Source organism: Bombus bifarius, unplaced genomic scaffold (genome assembly GCF_011952205.1).
Source record: "Bombus bifarius isolate JDL3187 unplaced genomic scaffold, Bbif_JDL3187 scf7180000008176, whole genome shotgun sequence".
In the NCBI taxonomy this organism is placed as follows: Eukaryota; Metazoa; Arthropoda; class Insecta; order Hymenoptera; family Apidae; genus Bombus; species Bombus bifarius.
Genome location: NW_022884493.1, coordinates 1,845,425 through 1,866,170, shown reverse-complemented (window position 1 = coordinate 1,866,170; position 20,746 = coordinate 1,845,425). Strand labels below are relative to the sequence as shown.

General features: G+C 42.1%; 1 protein-coding gene across 8 annotated transcripts in view; it reads left to right on the top strand.

Moving 5' to 3' along the window:
• Positions 1-20,746, top strand: part of LOC117209365 — a 61,370-nt gene that overhangs the window by 13,333 nt on the left and 27,291 nt on the right. For 2 of the 8 annotated variants that reach the window (XM_033451324.1, XM_033451325.1), the window contains exon 2: positions 11,127-11,244. In XM_033451324.1, the coding sequence (XP_033307215.1) occupies positions 11,174-11,244 (71 nt within the window). In that variant the 5' untranslated portion in view covers positions 11,127-11,173. The other 6 variants (XM_033451328.1, XM_033451323.1, XM_033451327.1 and 3 more) reach the window with 6 other exon arrangements.

The following is a 20,746-nucleotide window of genomic DNA, read 5'->3' as shown; positions in this document are numbered from 1 at the left end:
TTGGTGTATTACGTTTAAAACTAAGTAAAATCGAAATGGTAAATGAAATTTGGTAAGCAGATTTCTCGAAAACTTGCGCGTATGCTCTCGTGTTTATCGGAATCGTGAACGTATTTTTCCTACCACTGGTTTAAAACGTCACGGCTACGAGAGATTTTCTGAATGCACGTACGTGTAGGATGTGCAACTAAAAGTATTATTTGGGACGTTCCATTGGCCGAGTATCCATCGCATCCGAGTATGGGCCACGATCCATAAACCGTGTATACGAACCGTGCACGGCACGCGTTATTTACGTTTTGAAAAATTCTAAGATGCTCCTTCGACGGCTAAAACTCGTACTGCTGTTTCAAGTTTTACTATCTTTCCATCTGTCTATATTTCCTAGGAAACGAGAAAGCTGCAGATCCCGTGCAAACGTCCTAAAGATGGCAAGGATAATCGCGTTACCGAGAGTATAGAAACCACGTTAAATAGGATAATCGAAAGTTAAATAGGATTAAATAGGATTAAATAGGATTAAATAGGATTTATGCGACACAGGATACAAGAACAGAGACTGGAATTTTTTCATCCGCTCTACTACTTTCGTTTGTTGCTCCTTTTACGTTTGCGCTCGACTTTCTCCATTCGTTAGACGTTTTGCCACGGTATCGTGTCCAAATTACTTTTTACGGTCCTTGAAACGCGACCGTGTTCTTTTTCAGCACGCTTCTTCCATTCCTCCTTCTTACGGTCCTTCGTTCTCAGCTATGCATCGAAATTCATTTTCGTATCTTGTTCGGCACGAGAGCCCGCCGATTGCCATGTTCTGATTACTCGAGGAATCAGAGCGTCCTCCTCGCCGGCCGCAGTAGATTAAATTTTTAGCGAGTCACTACCATCGCCGGGCTATTGCGATTCATCGCAACGTTCCTGCAATTAGCCACCGGTGAATGGATTCGCGGCATTCTTAAGAATTTAGCGGCGGGAAAAACAGCGGCTTGGTAACGTCTTCGAAGATGGTCTTGCGTGGAGAACCGGCCGAGCAGAAATCTCATGAAAATTCGATATTCACGCAGCAACGTCCGCTACGGTACCATCCGTTCGCCATGTATCGCGAAACACCGAGCGTAACTCGTCAACGAGAATTGCTCGAACTTGCGTTTGCAAAAGTTGCATCGATATAGAAAATTATAATCGCCATAAATACGACAGTTACGCGTTGTCCCTCGTACTACTAACGGTTAATGTTTCTACTTGTCGACGATCGTGCCTTTCGGCCGATTCGGATTATCGAATTCCACTGAAATTACGCGACTATCGTGATTATAAAAGCGAATTTCAAGAATTTGCTTGTTGTTGTTTGGCAGTAGTCGCTGGAAGGACTATTTTATATACCGTGAAGTGGAACACGTAATCGCTATAGTGCAACTACCAGTTTCTTATAGTTTTAATTTATTTTTGTTGTACGTATACAGAAAGTATTTGAATACTATTAATACGCGTTATAAGTATTATATACGAAACTTTCTGAAATTTCATTACCACCGTAACGAGATGAAACCGATTATATCGAGCTAATTTGAAATCGACGCGAACACGCATACCTATAGAAATTATTCTACAAACTATTCACTACGAACATGTGCCTAATATAAAATTAGTACGGAGCAGAAATAACAATTGTAAAGCTAATATCCTAATGGTAAATGATCGAGTGGTTAAATTTTTCGGTGATTTTTGCAAAATGTACGATATTCATATTTTTAGATTCGATGCATATTTTTAGATTCGATGAAATTTCAAAATGTTTCGCCTGGTATATTCGTGACGAGTTTCTACGCGTGAGTGTTGAAATACTTTCGCGAGCCACTCTAGACTACAAAATCCTCGATTAATCGTTTGCTCGCTAATTTCGACGAAATCACCTATTTTTGGATCAGCAGTGCGCGTGCACTTGGATTTTGAAACGGGATCGCCGAGTTACGAACGATTGGAATCCCAACGGGTTCGAACGCTTCTCTCGACAATTTCGAAAAGGTGGAAAGATATTCGCGAAGCAGGCATCGACAGCGGTCTCGGCGTAGTCGCTGCCGCGTCGCTCTCCGATCGTGCATAAACTTTCGCGCATAAATAAAATTACATCTGTCGGCGGACGATCGAGCCGTGGTGCGTAGCGTAGTCTACAAACGGGTCTAACGACCGGCGAGTTTACGCCGCGTGAGTCACTGATCGTATCCTGTTTACGTATCTTGCAGCGCGTCGATCGATTCCGGATGCGGCCTCGCGAAAGCAGCCGAGAAGTCGATACTATTTTGCTTGACGCGGCCGCGACGTAACTCGAATTCCACACGGAGAAAAGCGCGCCTCTATTGTTGGTGAATGTGCGACCGCTTGGTAGCGATGTGCTCGAGTATGCAGCAAGTAGGTTCGAACATTGATCGATTGATTACGTTCGAACCGGCGATAAGTGTATCTCGAAAAAGAAGGAAGCGGTGTCTTCACATCAGAATCGTTTTTAAGCTATCGCTTAGTCGGCTACTAGTGAAATCGACACTGTCTTACGATACAGGAAGGGACAAATTGCCCCGATATCAAATAGTTTAACAACCGATACTATCTTAACGATCGTCGTTCGATGAAGTTGCATCGTGCGAAAGAGAACGCCGCTACCGACTATTCTATATATAACTAACTGTTCTTCCCCTAAAGACAGGAAATTTCGATCTTTCTTTTCATTCGATTGAAATTTTAGCTCGGTTTCGTCTTTTCTTCCGACTTTAAATTTCGAATAGTAATAAACTACTTGTCGCAATTTGATATTAAACGATAATCTTTATGGGCTTTCGAAAGATCGATGAAACGAAGTAACAAATCCTTTCGACTCTTTCTTTTCCGCTACTTTCTAAACATTGTTATTTTCTTTGATCGTTCGAGAAGCAACTCTAACCTTTCAAGCATTCTCTTGGATGAAAAGCGCAGAAACCTTTTCTATTTCTGTAACCGTTAAACACCGTAAAATGATAAAACGACGGACGATCGTATGAATTATAGCTGGCTTTTGGCAAAGATCGATAACCGTTCCCGTAACGTCCGTCGATGTGCCTCTCGTTTAAAGATACGGAACGTAAATTGGTCGTAAATTGTTAAAAATAGGATCGAAAATGTGGAGAAGGTCGTGTTTTATCTGGAATTTGGAATTTGAATTTACGACGAAAGGGGTTTTTACTTTATATTCTCGTATTTCTGGTAAAAATAATAGTTGCATCGATATTTAGGAGAGTTGGCTGACGTGAAAGTTATTAGGGCTTAAATATTATAACGGAGAATAACGCTTTACGGTGAAATAGAATATCTTCGCTTAACATTCACTCGTGGCGGTCGACACGCGTTACCGGCACGGCGTCACGGAAAAGAAGAACGAGGTTTCGCAGAAACGGAACGCACGAACCGCTTAAAACAATAGACCATCCATCGCATACCTCGAACGCGTCGATTGACCGCGTATTTTAAACATGCGTCCGACAATAGTAACGGTGGAAGAATGTTAATTGCAACGATACTTGCGGTGGATGCACGTAATATCGTTTTCGAGACTAGTAATAAACGGTAACAGATGGAAAAGAGGAAGCACGTTCGGCTCCGCGCTGATACCAAATCTTAGATAGCTTATATTTCGACTTATAACTATACTATATATGTGTTAAACTAACTTGATCGACATTCGTTTCAATTCGTTTGTCATTTTTCATTCAATTTTAACGTTCCTCGAACGTTGTACGAGATATTAAACCATTTCGTCAAATTCGAACGACGAATAAACACTTGTCTGTTCGATTTGAAATCCCCTCGATTTTAATTCTTCTTTGTTTCATTAAACATTCGCCAATGTTCTTTCTTTCGATAACGGATGTTTTCTTCCGAAAAAGGGTAACTTTACTTTTCTCTTTGTCGCACTCTCCGCTCTCGTCCGTTTCTTTTCACTGGCGAAGCAAAGCGAGTTGAAAGTTGTAGCTTAAAATCCACTTTTCCGGATAATTTACGATATTTAGGAAGTCGGAGGGAGATTGGCAAATTTATCGAGAAACAAACGCCGTTGTACTTTGTTCGAATATCAAAGGAACGAAATGCGAGGAGATGTAACGATAATTACCGATGATTACCATCGTCGTCAGTTTCGCTATGCTTCGTATGGCGATATCGCAAACGGATATCGTCGATAACGCGACGAGAGAGAATAGCGACAAAGAGATCGAAGAAGCGTAGAAAACGCGTAAAACGGTTATAAGAAAGTCTCGAGTCTTCAACCACCGGAGAAACGTTTCAAACGGGCGTGAATAATAATTAGCCAACGGTGTCCGGTCTACCTCCTTAGGAGCTTCGAGCGAATAAATAATTAAACGTTAACGTAAAACTCGGCGACCGTGGCATTTTTATATCCGTTATTTAAAAGCGGACGTCGAGAAAGAAGCCGGATAACGTTTCGTTCTTACGGTTGAACGTATGCTTATAGATACGTGTAGTTTTAGAATTAGTCTCGTTGCGAAATAAAAGTGAAAATCCATATTTTCTCACCTTCGTCCCTTTTTATCGCAGCACTTTGTACGCGTTCGTCGTTTAAATATCGCGTGGATAGTTGTATCGTTTATGTTACGATACGATAGTGTAGTAACACAGCAGTACGCTGCTGTTGGTAAATGTGCAGACACTTTGCTCGATTTGTACCGGAAACACGCGAATATTACTAAAATACATGGAATCAATGGGAAACTGATAGTGAAAAGCAATATCCGATGCCTTCTGGTGGAGTCGGCCCATTTGCTAACTCGAAGTTGACGCTTTTAAAAGGACAAATTTTCCATATGGGACGATAAAGACAAGTAACGGTAACGCGACAAATATTTTCTAAAATTTTCTGTCAACTATGCCATTCGGTTTATTATACCGTCTCTCCGCGATAAACGAATTTATTTTGAACTCGTCGCATCGGCACTCGCGTACCATATAAACTTTTAAACGCTTAAATTACTCGATTAAAACTTTATCAACGGCCAGTTGAAATTCAAAATATACCATTTATCCAAGATTTATTAATCTGTTTCATGTATTATTTGACGAGCGAACGTTACAAGCATTTCTAGCTGTCGCAAAGCAATTTTTTCAATAGGAAAGATTTCTTATTGATATTCAGGTCAAATCGTACGATAGAGTTTCGAGATCGGACAAGTTCGGTCGGACAAGTACATTTTTGTTTATCTTTTCGCGTTTTTCAAGGTGTTTCCAAGGTGGAAATGAAGCGTCGTTGGAGTTTACCGTGAAAGGCGAGTTTGGTATGAAAAGCGAGTTATCGAGCTTCGTCTCGTATCACGTCCTTATTCTATTTGCGCCGAGAATCTCGTCGATTCCGGATGCATAGGATGCAGCCGGTGAAAGTGAGTTCAGGGGCGTAGCCTTGTGACGAGAGACGAAGGAACGGCGACGTTCGAGAGGACGAACGAGTCGAGGGACACGAAAGGAAAGCATGCGACCGAGTCTCCGCTAGTATATTCGTATATACCTTTATTTCAACGCATTTCTAGATACCTACAGATTTATTTAGCGACCTCAAAAGCTTTTCTAAAAGTAACTAATTTTTCTTTCGCGTGTAACGCATATTATTAATAAATTATTTGTATATTACGCGTCGACGAGGCACGATAAAAGATAAATTCTTCGCTTGCGTGCATCTAATAATTATAATTTGGTATTTTACGTTCGAACAAAACCGTACGTACGTTCCTTTAAAAATGGATAAAATTACATCTTTCGTTGAAAATATAGAAAGTGAAATATAAGGTTGCATAAATACAGATTAAAATAAAATAAATAAATATTTGGTAAGAATAAGGTTTTCTCGCACAAACGTGAGTATCGTGGCGGGCCGAAGAGATAAAGAGAGATTTTAATCGGAACGAATTGCCGAAAGAAATCGTCGCGTGACAACAATATCGGTTTTCGATAAAAGTTACATGTTGGTCTGTGCTGACGTTCCAGAGATATCGTAGTTACGGTATGCAAATACTTTAATGGAATACGTCATCTGCGACTAATCGATATACATACATATATTAAAAGCTATTACGTATACGAAATGCGTAACATCGATACGCCTGAAAATGCATTTTCATTCGTGCATTTCTATTTCTATTTCTGTTTCTTCCATTTTAGTTAAATTTTGAATTTTATATCTGCTTGCATTCTACAACACAGTCTCGAACACCTTTTATTTGTAATGCGGTAAAAGATTACAGCTTGAAACAACGAATTATCTCATCTGATTTATTATTTTCACTTTGCGAATACCACGGAGGAAGTAACTTTTTTTATTTCGGTTATTTTATTTCAGCCGAGTGGCTTCCACTTGACCGAGACAATGAATTGTTACAATGGTAGCACGCCGGCGCTCAAAGTTGTTCTTGCTTCGAACATTTTGTCAGAAAGACGTCTATTATATATTATATACTATATATTATATATTATATATAAAATCATAGGAGCAGATTGTCGCGATAGCGTGTTACATTCGATAGAATACTTTGTTCGTATTTGAATAGTTGGAGACGCTTACTCGGAATGATCTCGAAATGATCTCGGAATGATCTTCACGAACAAACAAGATAATATGTTATTCGAGCGATCAGTTTTCAAATATATTATTCGAATAACGTCGACGTAAGATAAACCATTGATTGCTGCTCGATGGATTAATCGTATACGTAGTTGGCTGTTCTATAGTACGTAAGCGGGCAAGCATATCGGTATAGTTAGAGGAATATCGGCGAGATCGAAAACAGCGTGGAACGTTGGGACGTTCGAAGAACGAAGAGACGCAAAAGAAGGACAAGAAGACCGAAATAGACGACGGTGATGCAAAGGAGAAATGGCATAGGGAGAGTGAGAGTAACTTGTCCCATTGAATCGATATTAATCTCCCTCCGTATTAGGTAGCGGAACTAACGGCATTGGTATGCAAGACAGTGTGGCCAACAAAAGTGAAAAACGAGAGTAAGCGAACCCCGGTCGCCGCTGTATCGTCGAGAACGATTTCAAAATTGCAGCAGCACGAGAAAGCAAGTAGCCGGAGGTCCGCCAGTGACTCATTGTCACGGGATTCGTTAACTCGCCAGGTGGGAGGCTGGTTGGAACAGAAAATTCACGCGTAGGTGGTGAAAGTGAGTGGTTCGGTGACTTAACGAGATCGTTTTCGCCCGATGCCCGATGCCAGATGCCTGATGCGTCGGTCGCCAGAACGTGGAAAATAGGAGCGATTTTTGAATGTCCGCTATCTTTTACAGTGAATATTTATTAGATTCGGACGCGTGAAAAAGATATTTTGATTGATTTTATTACTGACAGACGCGTTAGAAAACGAATTATTGCGCAAGTTAAAAGTTTTGCGAATTACGCAAATCATCGCGGACGTTTTAGTTGGTTGGAATCCGGCACTACCGCGGCCTGGTGTCCGCTCCTGGGGATTTCCTCCACGTTAATAAAAAAAAAAAGTTACGTATTTTCGTGGAATCAAATACGAGTTCTATATTTGCGTACAATAGAACAATACGATTTTTACATCTCCACTTGGTACACTTTGTGCTCGAACTTTAACTTTTCAATCGTTAAAATATTCGAGTTACAAGTACGCGCTGTGTGATCTATTTCGCCAGCTGCGTGGCAACTTTATCGAGCAAACTTGAGCGCGTTTTGAACGCAATTGCGAAAGAAAGCATTCTTATTCCCGTAGAAAGTGCATTCTTCTTCTTCTTCTTCCTCTTCTTCTTCTTCTTCGACAGACCGGTGATCGGCTAAACGGCGGAGCTATTTTTTTTCTTCGTCGCGCAATGACGGTGATAAACGATCCTGCTCTCGCCCGGAGAAATCTTCGATCTATCATTCGCCTCCTTTTCTTTGATTTCCTATTCTTCGATGTTCGCGACGCTCGTATCGGAAAAGGTCGATCCTTGCTGCTTTTGCGAGTTACAGTCATAACGTATAGCATTATGACGAGACGTAAAGTGAAACGCGCGATCCTTATCTTCCTTCCGATGATACACGCTGTTACTACAACGGTGATGGAGAATATAGTTTCATGGTCGAAAGTGTAACGACTTTCAATTTTACGTGGTAATTGGCGAGCAAGTTACAATAGGCGAGAATTTATGAAATATTATACTAATAAGTAGCGATGGGCTTAAAGTATTGTACGTCGCAAGTATAGCGACTGCAAAACGTATTCCAAACTTGCAAACGTTTCCAACTGGGTTCACCGATAAGTTTCTTTACTTTTCCCTAGTACGTAATATACCTGTGTTTCGAAGAATATTATAATTTACACGAAGGAAAATTAAGGAAGACGGATGTGTGTGTGTATATATATATATATAGATAGATAAATAGATAGATGGATGATAGATTAATTCTTTTATTCATAATTTACTTTTTTTTTTAGAAGAAGAAACAGTACTTTAACGGTAGAAATAATGGAACTTTACGAGTATCTTATCAGAGATTAATCAAAAATCGCTCCTCTTAGGTATCGTTCATAGATAGTCGGAAGAGAAAACGGGTTAAAATAAACGTCCAAGTAGCTGGAAATCGCAGGATGATGCACGATGAATTTTAATACAACGTGGTTGGAAAGAGCGAAACTCGCGTTAAATCGAAGGATACGAATCTTTTAAAAATACATAACTGGTAAATGTAAGAAGCTTCGCGACGAACTAATAGCATAATGTTACGACGATCGATGTAGTACAAAGATGTTTCAAAGATGTAGTACATGTAAAATTACATAAAAAGGAAATTGGCGTTTTTTATATAAAAGTGTTAATTAATAAAAAGTATTAGTAAAATCGGCAATTTCCTTCCAAATATTCGAACTCTACGAAGCGAAGCTCGAACGTTGGATTTGATTCGGACTTGTAATTTCATGTTGAAGTTGGTCCCATCGCTACCAATAAGTAGTATAAGTTCTATATCGAGACTGAAAACAATCGAAATATCAGACAATGGAAGAAAGCGTTTCAGCAAGCGTGATAAAAATTTATTAGCTATCGAGGCTATATTCGTGATCACGCGTGTGATTTGTTTAGCAATCGGCTAATTGTTCCAGCGTCTTTCTCTGTTTCCTATACGATGACGCAGGTTTGTGTGTGTTACGCGTGAATTACGAATATCGTTACACAAAGGTAGCAGATTTCGCGGCCTCTCGTTCGTAGAACAAACGAAACGGGTTCCCTGATGCATCGCGTGCGATGCTTTAGCTAGATTTGCACGTTGCTTTATCGGGCCGCGATTCGGGTTTGAAAGCCGCTTCGGTTGAAACGACTACTTGATCCTTTGCAACGAGTACGAAGAGTAGAGATAACGATCAATTTGTATTCTTTAAATACACTTTCGCCACTCTACGATAACGTCGACCGTGTTTTTTCCATATCGCTTAATTTTCTATAAATCTACGATCTTTGGTAGTTTTCACGCGATCAGAAATGTTCAATACGAGATTTATCATTATTTATTTATGTTGGTTGATTCGACATAAAACTCGTCAGACGACGAATTTGTTCCGTTAGTTTCTTTATTTTCTCGATCGTTCTCAAATTGCACGATGTTGTGTGTGTGTGCGCGCGTGCGTAGAAAATGATCGCGAACACAGAAAACGTCAAACTACTTTCTACCGTTCGCGATGCCCGGATACCGTTAAACGCTAATACCGATATAACGAAAATCGAGGGGCCCCTTTCGAAAGTTCTTTCAGTCGAAAATGAATATCGGTAAAGAAAGTTAAGACACGCCATTCCAAATATATCTGTTTACTTTGGCAACTTGTTAGGTTGTTTGTTGTCACCTTTAATTTCGAAGTAATGAAATATCGAAGTAATAAAATAACAATCGGAATGTGGTTATTATCGTTTATCGATGCAATTTTTATTTACGATTCTGTAAATTAATCAGACTGGCAAAAGTAAGCAAGTGGCTGGGTATTTTTAAGCCACAACGTATAAATTTGTCGAGCACGTAGTAGTCGAAGTAGAACGATGATAAATACGCGGAAAATTCTTTCTCCCTTAAAATAGTCACAACTCGAGTTCGCTAACCATGCATCAAAGCTTTGTGTTTCGATAATTTATGCGTACATTTGCGACATCTCCTCGTAATTTGTACGTCAGTTTGCGAACGAATCGTCCATTTATTGGCACGCTAAACGTGTTAAAAGCGCAGCTTCTTCAGGCGCTATTCGAGGAATACGGCGCCGCTGGCGCTGATACGTCCAGGTTAAAACCGTTCTTTCAGCGATTAGCATATAGGCACACTGACACACTAAGGTCGCGTATCTACGTGCTTTCCTTTTTCTTTTTCCTTCTTTTTCTTTTTTTTGCTTTTTTCTTACGATACTTTTGGTACCAGACAACGTCCGAAGTAAAGAATTTTGGAGCACGCAGCGCGACGAGCAGTTTGGCAGAGTGGAATGACAAACAGGTAACCGATCGTGAGCGAGCGGTTGGATTTCCGATAAAACTACATTGGCTCGTGAAAATATTTGAACGTTTAGCATAGGAAACCTTTTGAGAATTATTGCGTTTACAGCGTCGTTCTTTTGTTCGATCGTCGTATCCTTATTGTCCTTTTAATATGTTAGATGACGCTAAAAACGGATCGTCGTCTGAAAATTCTATTCACGTTGTTTATCGTCTACCTTAAATATATCCGTTTGTTTGTGTCGAGACGCCGTTTCCTTCTTTCAAAGAACAAGTATCCTTATTATCCGCTCGAACGATTTCCGCGAGTTGATCGTCTTTTCCATTCTTATGCTACAGTTAGGCGTTTCTATCTACCGATCGACTATTTTGCCAATAATTTGTTATAATTATTATAATTTCTAACAAATATTTACAAATATTTACGATACGGTTATATTTTTTTCTCTACTTTCGAATTTCCGTAGTCGACCGGCATCGGTGCTGAGCAATTTATACGCTACTCTATAGTTTATATATATATACTAAAGAATATGTACACGTATGTATATCCGTTGACAGGTAATAATAATAACCTTAACGCCGATAGTCGGTATTTCCGAATAATATAAATTTCTATTGTAATTACAGGGACATTTTGGTAGAATTCGGTCACCGAAGGTGCTCAAGTTTGAAGTATGCTCTTAAGAACGTACGCCGGAGAAATGTGTACAGTGGTAATGGAATATTATGGAGATGATTTAAACGGGTAAGAGAGCAAGTTCGAGAAAGGTTCGTCAATTGCGACGAACGGGTACGACTTTCACTCCATTCGAACGAGCAGTGCGCGCCACGCTGTATTATTTATTAAGGCAAAAAGTTTTGTGCTTAATGATATTTTTCGCAGATATAAATGAATTTGTAACGTACTCGATGTTTAACGGGACGACGAGTTTGCTCGCGTTATTGCTTCGAATTGATCCGTAATCGAGAATGCAAATTAATTTCCCACTTTGATCACAGGTGAGAGCACGTTATATACGCGAAATAGTTGTTTGAAGAACAAGGACAATAAGAAATTATAACGGAAAACTGATATATAAATGCAGCGATAAACGTAGCCATGTACAGAAAGTATATTCTGTTAGCCTCGCTTCGTCCTTTTCATCCGGCAAACGGTGCATTACTTACGACGTACGTTACAAAGAGACTAAAAATTCCGCAACGGATAATGAAATTCAGACGGCCAAAGACAAAAGGGACGTGTTCGCCACCTCGATAAATCTACCCTACATCTCGTATAGTGGCCCCGTCGGTGCAACGGTAAGTCTTAAAAGGATTCGATCGTCGTTGTCCAATAAAGATTTATCAGCGAATTATGAATTTATTCTCTCTCTCTCTCTCTCTTTTCCCCTACACTTTTATATCGCTCTTTGACAAATTTTTCATCCTTTCTTTTTATCGATTTTCACCGGACACATACTTTAGTTATCGTCGCGGGCTTCGAGCATCAAGAATCGAGAATCCATGGAACGAACGAGCGTTTCCTTTTCTTCTCTTGCTCGTTTTAACAAAGAATCAAATAAATTTAAACGTTTCCACGCGCTAACGAAGACGACGTCGTACGTGACGAGGTGACGTCAGGGTGAACGGGAAGAAGGAAAAGCGATTCGGTGACCCAAAATTGACAAAGATATCGGCACGATGCCCGTAGTTCGGTGGAGGCGCACGCCCACGAACCATTGTCTTCGTAATGGCGCGACGCGACGTCCGATCGTGCACGATCGAACCAGCGATCGAGTAATCGAGCACATCCAGGTGTGCCCCCGTTGCGCGTCGTCTTACATCGCGGCGAACTCTCTATCCTACGCGAGCGTTCCGGGGATCGTGGATTCCCAGTGAAGATCGCGAGGACGCGCAATTAACTAGTCGATAAACCAGGCGCGCATTTTTCCCTTTGCGAGCGTGCATCGTAATTAGCGGACGGTCGGTCAGTCTCGGTCGCTACGCGCCGGGAGAAAGTTGGCTCAAGGTGAACCGTGAGAATGAAATAACGTGGCGCTCGTAGCGTTTCTGGTAGCTATTCCACTCTTTTCTTTCTTCTTTTCTTGTCGTTTCCCGAATCCTTGACGGGAAGATCGGACAAATTACGATTGCAATTAGCCAAATTACGATTGCAATTAGCCAAATTACGATTCGAACGTAACCGAGTTTACGATACGCTCGACTATCGAGAACGCTTTACGCTAACGCGCCGAGTCTAAAATAGGAACTTGACCGTGAAAGTGAGCGTGACGAACTATCCTTATTAACAAAAACTGTTTGACCGGTTGCCGAAGGCACTATCGATGGTAGCAGATTTTACATATAGTAGAAGAAATATACGGCGTGTCAACGGCATACGATAGTACCTAATCTAAATGACTGTCTGTTCGTCCGTACGTTGATTAGTTACAGTAGCCGATTACGTACAGCGCTATCTTGAAATTATTTCGAACGAACGCCTTACGTAATTAAACGTCGGTGACAGTCTTATATCGAATAAAATTCTCCTTTTCCAAGTCTATGACCGTTTCTCAACACGATTTTCTTGACATCCGTGTTATTGATTACGACGTTGGCGTACTACTTTTCTCGACGTTTCCTTAAAGCGATACATGACTCCCTATGTAGGTTAATCCGTTTTTGCATAACATTGTCGTTAACTTCTTAAATTCTCGTTAGATCGTCATTGATTTCTAACTATTAGCGATTACTCGCGATAGCCTGCGCATAATCTACGAATAGCGCAGTGCGGTGATAAGCGCGACGAAATTATTATAAAGGCTGATGTATGATGTTTCGTAAAAAAATTCTATGATCATTTAATTGGTAATTACCAGAGACATAATTTCTAATTATAACGTACAATGTATCTGTTTATGGCGTGTAAAAAGTCGTTCGATCGAGTTGTTAAAATATTTGATTTTTAACAGGAAAAAGTGGAACGACGATTTGAGCTTACGCGTGAGTTCGAAGTTGGCAGAAGCAACTTACAAACGCGAATCAACCTACGGATCGGAAACGACTTCGACGATAGGTACCCTGAGCTTTTTAGGGTGCGACGAGGACGAGCTCCTCCTCTCTCGATGCGGTTTCGGCGGTGGAAAGTATGCCAGAATTAAATCTTGCGTTCGACTTAATACGAAATGAACGATCGACGGTGTCGTTTGGAAATCGACTGCGAATTGACGGTCGGAACGCTGCTCGAATTCCTACAATTCGGTGGTTCGAAGTGAGAAATCGGTCAAACGCACGGTTTGATTCGATCGGATTCGATCGGATTCCGTCGGATTCCGTCGGATTGTTTCACGTACGAGGCACGCGGTGTCTTGGAAATTTCGAGTCTTCCCTCGAAATACCCGATATACCGAGTCGTTTCTAAACGCTCTGCTCATCAGGATATGCGCTATTAACCGAACGAATCGGACATCGAAGGCGAATTTCTCTTCTTCGATGTGGATGGCCTTTATTCTCGCCCGTGACCGCTCGTTGTTCGAGAGAAATTTTCTGCCCACGAACTTTGCGAGCAAAGTAAAAGAAAATCCGAAACGGGTGCTTTCTAAGAAAGTAAATGTTCGTACGTAGATGTTTGTCGCAACAGCTCGACTTTGAGTTTTGTTTCCTCGTCTTTCGGCGATCTGGCGCGATCGTGGCAAACAAGGTGTTGCGTAGACACGTAGAGTTTCTACGATATGCGCGCAAGATGAAGTTTGAATTTATACGAGTCGTAAGCGGACGTAATTGCAACGGAGATTTAACGAGTTTTTGTATATGGTGTAATTGGCGCACAGTCCGTTTCCCCGCGCGTTTTTCCTTCCTCGTTCGAGCCAAACGACGAGAATGCACTTAACAGGTAGATAAAATGACTCACTCGTATCTGAAATAGCGTTATTTGTCCCCTGCATTATCTCCTTCGATATTTTTTTAACTTGGCTGTGTTCAGTGCCATCGAGCGACTTTAAACTCGCATAGTCGTAAAAATATTCCGATCGGTGAAAAAAAAAAAGAAGAAAACGGAAGAAAGCGAAATAAACGAAATAAACGAATTACGGATTGTCCGTTGGCAGTTGTCGACACTCGTTTCGCACGAAGCGCGACCATCGAGACTGTGTTTCCTTTTTCTCGACAGGTTGAACGCGTCAAAAAATCGACCTGTGGATTCTGCGCGCCGCTATATCCCTCGTACAACGTCATAGATCGCCGTTGACCCGACGTCCAAGAAGAACGAGAAAAGGCAATCGTCAAGTATCGTTTTCTCCGTGCACCGCGTCAGTATCTTTTCCGTCGGGATTGCGTACGCGTACAGTGGAACACGAAACGAGCACTTTAAGAAAATCGTAAAAACTCGTTCTCGCAAGAGAATTCTACGATTTACAGCTTGTAAGTTCGTTCGCGTTACGCTACTCGATAACACGTTCTGTTACACGATTGCGCGCCGTGATATTCGTCGTATGTGCAATTCTCCAAGCAAATTACATCGCGTCAAAAATGGGCAAATATCCGGGCAAATATCCGCGCATGCTTTGGAGCAGTAGCGTGGACGCGAGGACGACGAGGCAAGATCCGCGTGAAAGCTGAATGCGAGACTCTCGTGAATGGCTGCTGACGTCAACGCTGGTGGAAAAATTGCGCAATTTCACCGTTCCAGCCGGCGCGAAATTCGTTCGCTTGGCTTTCTTGGGGAATCGGAACCGCGACGGAGGCGGGACCCGGAGGAAGAAAAAACGCCGCGCCGGAGAGTCCGGGGAAATTAACGGGGTCGGTGTTCGGAATGCGCGTTAATTAGGATCTAATTTGCGCTCGCGATCCACAAATCGCGTTGTAATTTCCCCGGAGAAGACGCGCCTACTTACGCGGGAATAATATCTCGAAATTTATCGTTTGCTTTCCGATACGCTTGCGCTATTGTGTGGCCGTCGTAACTTTCGGCGTTATTTGTCGGTTAAACGTTTTTTGAATGTTTCTTGAATACGCGGCGCACGGTAAACGCGCCGCGTTATCGTACAAAAGTATCGGACATTTGCTTATTCTTCGCAGAATCTCACTTATCTCGATTACCAAATTACGGATCAAAGTATCCGCATCGAGTTCGTTCTTTACATGTTCGTTCGGTGCATGTAGCTGCGTTTATTTGACGTTTAAACGTTTATCGAACGACCGAAAATGTGCAGGATATACGCGATATGGAAGAATATAGGCGCGCACTAACGCTATCAACGGATTGCGATAATTATTGGCATCGTCGTAGTAAATAATATCGATATCCTCGCTATGAAACACTCGTCTCAGGCTCATCTCCTACGGAAGCAATCTTCCAAGTATCGTATCTAGGTCGATCCGATAATCCGGATTTCGATTTAGAGTAGGTCTGTACGCATGAAACGCGTTAGAATATTAAATGTCGATTTAGGAACGACGCGCATGATGATGTCTCTTACGTAAATGGGTTACACGAATGTTTCCGCGTAGCTCCGCTTCTATCATAAACGCGTACTAGCACTTTCCCCTCTAACGACGTCTGCTTGTATCCTTTGACACTCGGCGTGATTCTTTAATACGCGTTATCTCTATTCGTTTTATCGCGCGTTTAAAGAAATTTACAATTTACAATTTCTAGCTCGTTCCCTCGTATAGTACCCGTGTTTTTCCAAAGAGGATGTAGGGGAAATTTCTATAGACAGTTTTATATATTTTCTCAGCTAAACTTACGGCTTTCCTTTGCCAAAAAGAAATCAAAGGTTTACTTTCTCGCGTTATTTGACTAAACTAAAGTTTACTTTGCTAGAAAGTAGTAAGCTCTGGAAGATAAATTTTATGGTACGAGCGATATTATATAGCCGAAGGAAAGTGGAAAATATCTACGGCGCACGATACGGTTACCTTGTAAGTGGAAAGAACGCGTTACTTGTTAGAAATTAATATAAACGATTTGTTTGCTACGTAGATAGCTTTGCTGTAATACGAACGTCCGATCTCTCGCCATCATTTACACGTTTACTCGTTTTCGTTATCGTGGAAACTCGAATTAGCGAGCGAAAGTCGATACGCATCTTTGGATTTCTTGCACGATGATCGACGAGAGTATGCAAAACTACGTACACGTGTATAGCTTTGTAGTATCTTGTCTAAAATCAGACAGCGACCGTGAATGTTGTTGGTTGAGAACTTTCGCTGCTATCTTGACCGTGCTCCACTTCCGGTATTCGAGCGGAGAAGGGAAGAGAGACGGAGAACGGCCGCCTATCGTTTAAGAAGGCAGATACGTATCATGGAAAACTACTTTCTACGATTGGCGATAAAAATATATAAAAACATGCGTATCGCCGTTGACGATATTTCATTGACATTTGTCGTTCCTAATAATGCCGTTCGTAATTGTTCCGATTTTGTATTCGTCACGTACGATCATCATATATGATAATACGATACGATAATTCGATAATTCGATAATTGGATCGTATGCGACGAAGAAAGATTAAACTGGAGTAAGAAATTTGTATATATCTTAAGATGCTGTTGCGGTAAAACGTAACGAGGAATATGTGTAAATTCCGTGTATCGTAAAAAGTAGGTCGAATCGCGTGAAACTTAGATAAGCAATTTTATAGGTGTTAAGAAAGAGAAGAGAAGGGTAAGACGCGGGAAAAGGATTTCTTCTGGTGTTCTTCGAAATTTCATCCAAGGGAAAAACTATATTTGAGAATTCATGGAAAACTTTCGCTGATATCCGGTACCTGGTGTGGACTTCCGGTATTCGCGGTAGGCAGAGCGAGACCGCGCGTCATTCTTCGTCGAATGTCGTGTGATTCAACCTCGCTCCGTTTACGTCTCATTGTAGCTCTCTCGGCCGATGATTAAGAAAAAAGAAAGTCGAGCCTACATTCTATAGACGGCGGACAAAGTATTGTCCACGAGGTTGAAAGCATAAAAAACTATCGCCGGACTATCGTTGTGAAGAATGGTTGGTTTCGCGTGGCCGTAGGCAAACGAAATTTTCAAACTACCCACCCCTTGCGACTTTTTCGCGGCTTTCTTCCCCGACGATATAGATAAGAGGATAGACGAAGGAATTGAAATTTTTGCCGCAGGTGACGGTCCCGGCAGATCTGGCGAGGGTTTTTGGTGAAAGCCGACGGCCCCGAGAGGGGAGAGTATATAGACTGCGTTTCGTTTCTGGTGAGCTCACAACCAACTTACTCGGCAAACCCGTCGGTGTGTTTTGCCCGTCACGTTCATTAATCCACCTCTCTCCGCTGCCTTTCGTTCATTTGCCCTTCCATTTCGCGAGGATCTCGTGGTCGGGTGTCGTCGCCACCGAACGAGACGAAACCAACGAGAAAATCGACGAGCTGCGACGAGAGAAACGCTCGAGTGCCAAGTGTGTGTGCCAATAGGATTATAATCGGCTGAAACTGCCGGAGGAAAAAGGTTTGTGACAACGTTGTGATCAGTGGTACCCGATGGACTGATTCATACGCTCGTATACACGGTGGTGCCTAATCCGTGATCGTTTAGTTTCCGTTTAGTTTCCGTTTAGTTTCCGTTTAGTTTCCGTTTAGTTTCCGTTTAGTTCCCGAGCATCTTCGAAGGTGACATCTCGAAAGTCTCTTTTCGCACTACACGCGTCAACGATCACCGTTGGAAATCTTTCCGATCGTTTGTGTTTTTCTGTTTTCTATCATTTGGTGACTCGCGCTTTTGCGTTTCGTACGTTTCCACGCCGGAGAAAAAGACGATCCTCCTCGATAGTTTTCGATTCTGCCCCGTCATTTCGTTAGAAAACGCTCTTCGTTTTCCAAATAATTACGTTGCTTATCTCTGCCTTTTAATCCTCGATTAATGCCTCGTTTTTATCCGCTACGATAAAACACGCGCTTCCATTCACGCGAGCGATCGTTCGATCGTTTTCTATGAAAATAGCAGGCGTTTTTCTTTTTGCCAACGTTCATCGAACAAAGCCGATCCCTTCTCCTCGTTTCTTGCTTCTTGTCCCCACTCTCTTGGTCTCGCGAACACACGTTGAAAAGGCAAAAGGGTATGTGGGGTAGCGAGTCAGTGTGTCAGCGTTCTCACGTCTCTCTTCGAGGCGTCCTTCCTTCTCCGGGTCTATGTGGAGAATAAGGCCGCGTGTAGGCAGAGAAAGATCTTCGTGCTGGATAACGAAGAGAGAAACGAAGCTGACGGCGGACGATCGCTGGAAAAGGATGGATTCTTCATTCTGAATCTCAGCAGCGCCGTTCAACGTTCGTACTCCATCTAACTGCATAGGAGACGAGATTCGCGATAAATGCCAATGATTTAGAGACGTAATTGAGTCCAGTGGTCGACTTTTCAGCCAAGATGAAAACGTTGCTACGCGGATAAACGTTCGTTTCTATTCGAATCGATTACGCGGAAAAATTGGCCGACAAATTCGATATCGTACTTTTAGTAAAATTACCAGTTACTTTTTGGTAAAAGCAGATTTCCCGATCCTTTACAGATCCTTTTGCTCGATTCTCCGAGTTTCTTTCCTTCGTTCGTTTCATCGATATCTCTGTGTCTTTCGTCGTTTCGTCCTAATAATTTCCAATCGGTGTTTTTATCGTTTCGCTGCAATTGCTTGCGGAGCCCGTGTAAACTTTTACGTTTTATATTCCTTAATTTCGTTTGTAGATTTTTCCGTGAAAATCGGTTCGAAGGCAGTTGCCGCGAAGCGAGGGAATGCCCGCCACCTGTCGTTCGAGTCCGACGCTGTGTAGTCGTTCCGCGGCAGTTGGAACGTCGCCGGATAATTTCGCGGGATCAGCAGAAATACCATCGAAAGCCTTTTGTTTCGTCCCTTTAACAAGCGAGACGAATATTCGTGAAAGTTCCTGGGCAACCGGCCGTGTTCACGCGAGATCAATTTTCCGCGGCGCGATGTTGCCTTAATTTCCCGCTTTCTGCCTCGCCTCGGCAGCGAACTATTCCTCGGAGAAAGAAACATCGGAAAACGAGAAAAAAAGCACATACGCGTTCAAAATGTATCTCTTTGAAATCTTTCTCGACTGTTTCTCCGTTTCAACCTGTTAATCAGATCGTACGATACGTTTATCTCATCTCTCTCTCTTTTGCCTACCGAAACCACCGAATCTATCTGCTGCCCCCTTATTTTCATAAATTAAGAAAACTAAGAATTTTCTCGGCGATTCCTATCCTATTCCTGCGTTCTTCGCGCATCCTATCGATAAAAAGATGTTTCAGTCTCGTAATTTAGAGATTCGGAGAAGAGGGATTTCTCTAATTCGAAACGTTTGATCCATATTTTTCGTGGCCACTAATTATGAAAAATGAACGTTATATACCTACTTGGAAACGCGGTGAATTTGTTTCTCTCTTTAATCGTTTCGATAGAAGGTAGAGATACACCTTGATCAGCTTAACGCGCTCTTCCGACGTGCCTTTTAGCTGCACGCTTTTCCACTGGATATCGACTTTCTCAATGTCTCGATTACATTTGTTCGCTATTCTGCCTATTCTACCTAACGAGATAAAGAACTAATCGATTCAAAGGCTGCCGTAGAAAAATTCATTTCTAGTAGAACGAGACGATCGTTTCGATGAAAATCTCCTCTTTTACCAGAGATGCTTCTCGATCGTTGCTTCGACTATCCAACTTAATTTACTTTCGTTAATCGTCGGTCGTCGGCGAAGATAGTCGGTTCTCGGAACATTCGACACACTCGACGACAAAGTTCAATTTCGGAAGATCCGGACGTTCAGCGCGTCGCTTGGAACATTTTGAGCGATCGCTTGGCGAAAACTTGAATCGAGTCCACTTTCCGGTTTCCTCGAAAATACCATACGTCGTACGATTAACTTTCCATCGATAAGTGGAACGGTGTAACCATTAGCATACTCGAACCATCTTTTTTTACCTTCGCATCCTTTCCTCCATGTCACTTTCACAACGGGCGACAGAATTTCGCGCAACACCGCGTCCTACCATGCTGTGCGTTGGGCACCGCGTCGTCTGGCATTCGTACGGGGTTTCGTTCGGTGCGTGTGCCACTACCGTGCATCGTAGCTATAACGGTACCTCGTTACGTCATGTGCTCGCACCTGTCACGCCTCGGTCGAACAAAGGGTTGCACCACCGGTCGCCGCCGTCGCTAATAATAATAACCAAGCGAGAAAAAAATACGGGCCGAGGAGGAGGAGGAGGAGGAGGAAGCCGCGCTGCTATTCGATATCTGATTTCCGTGACG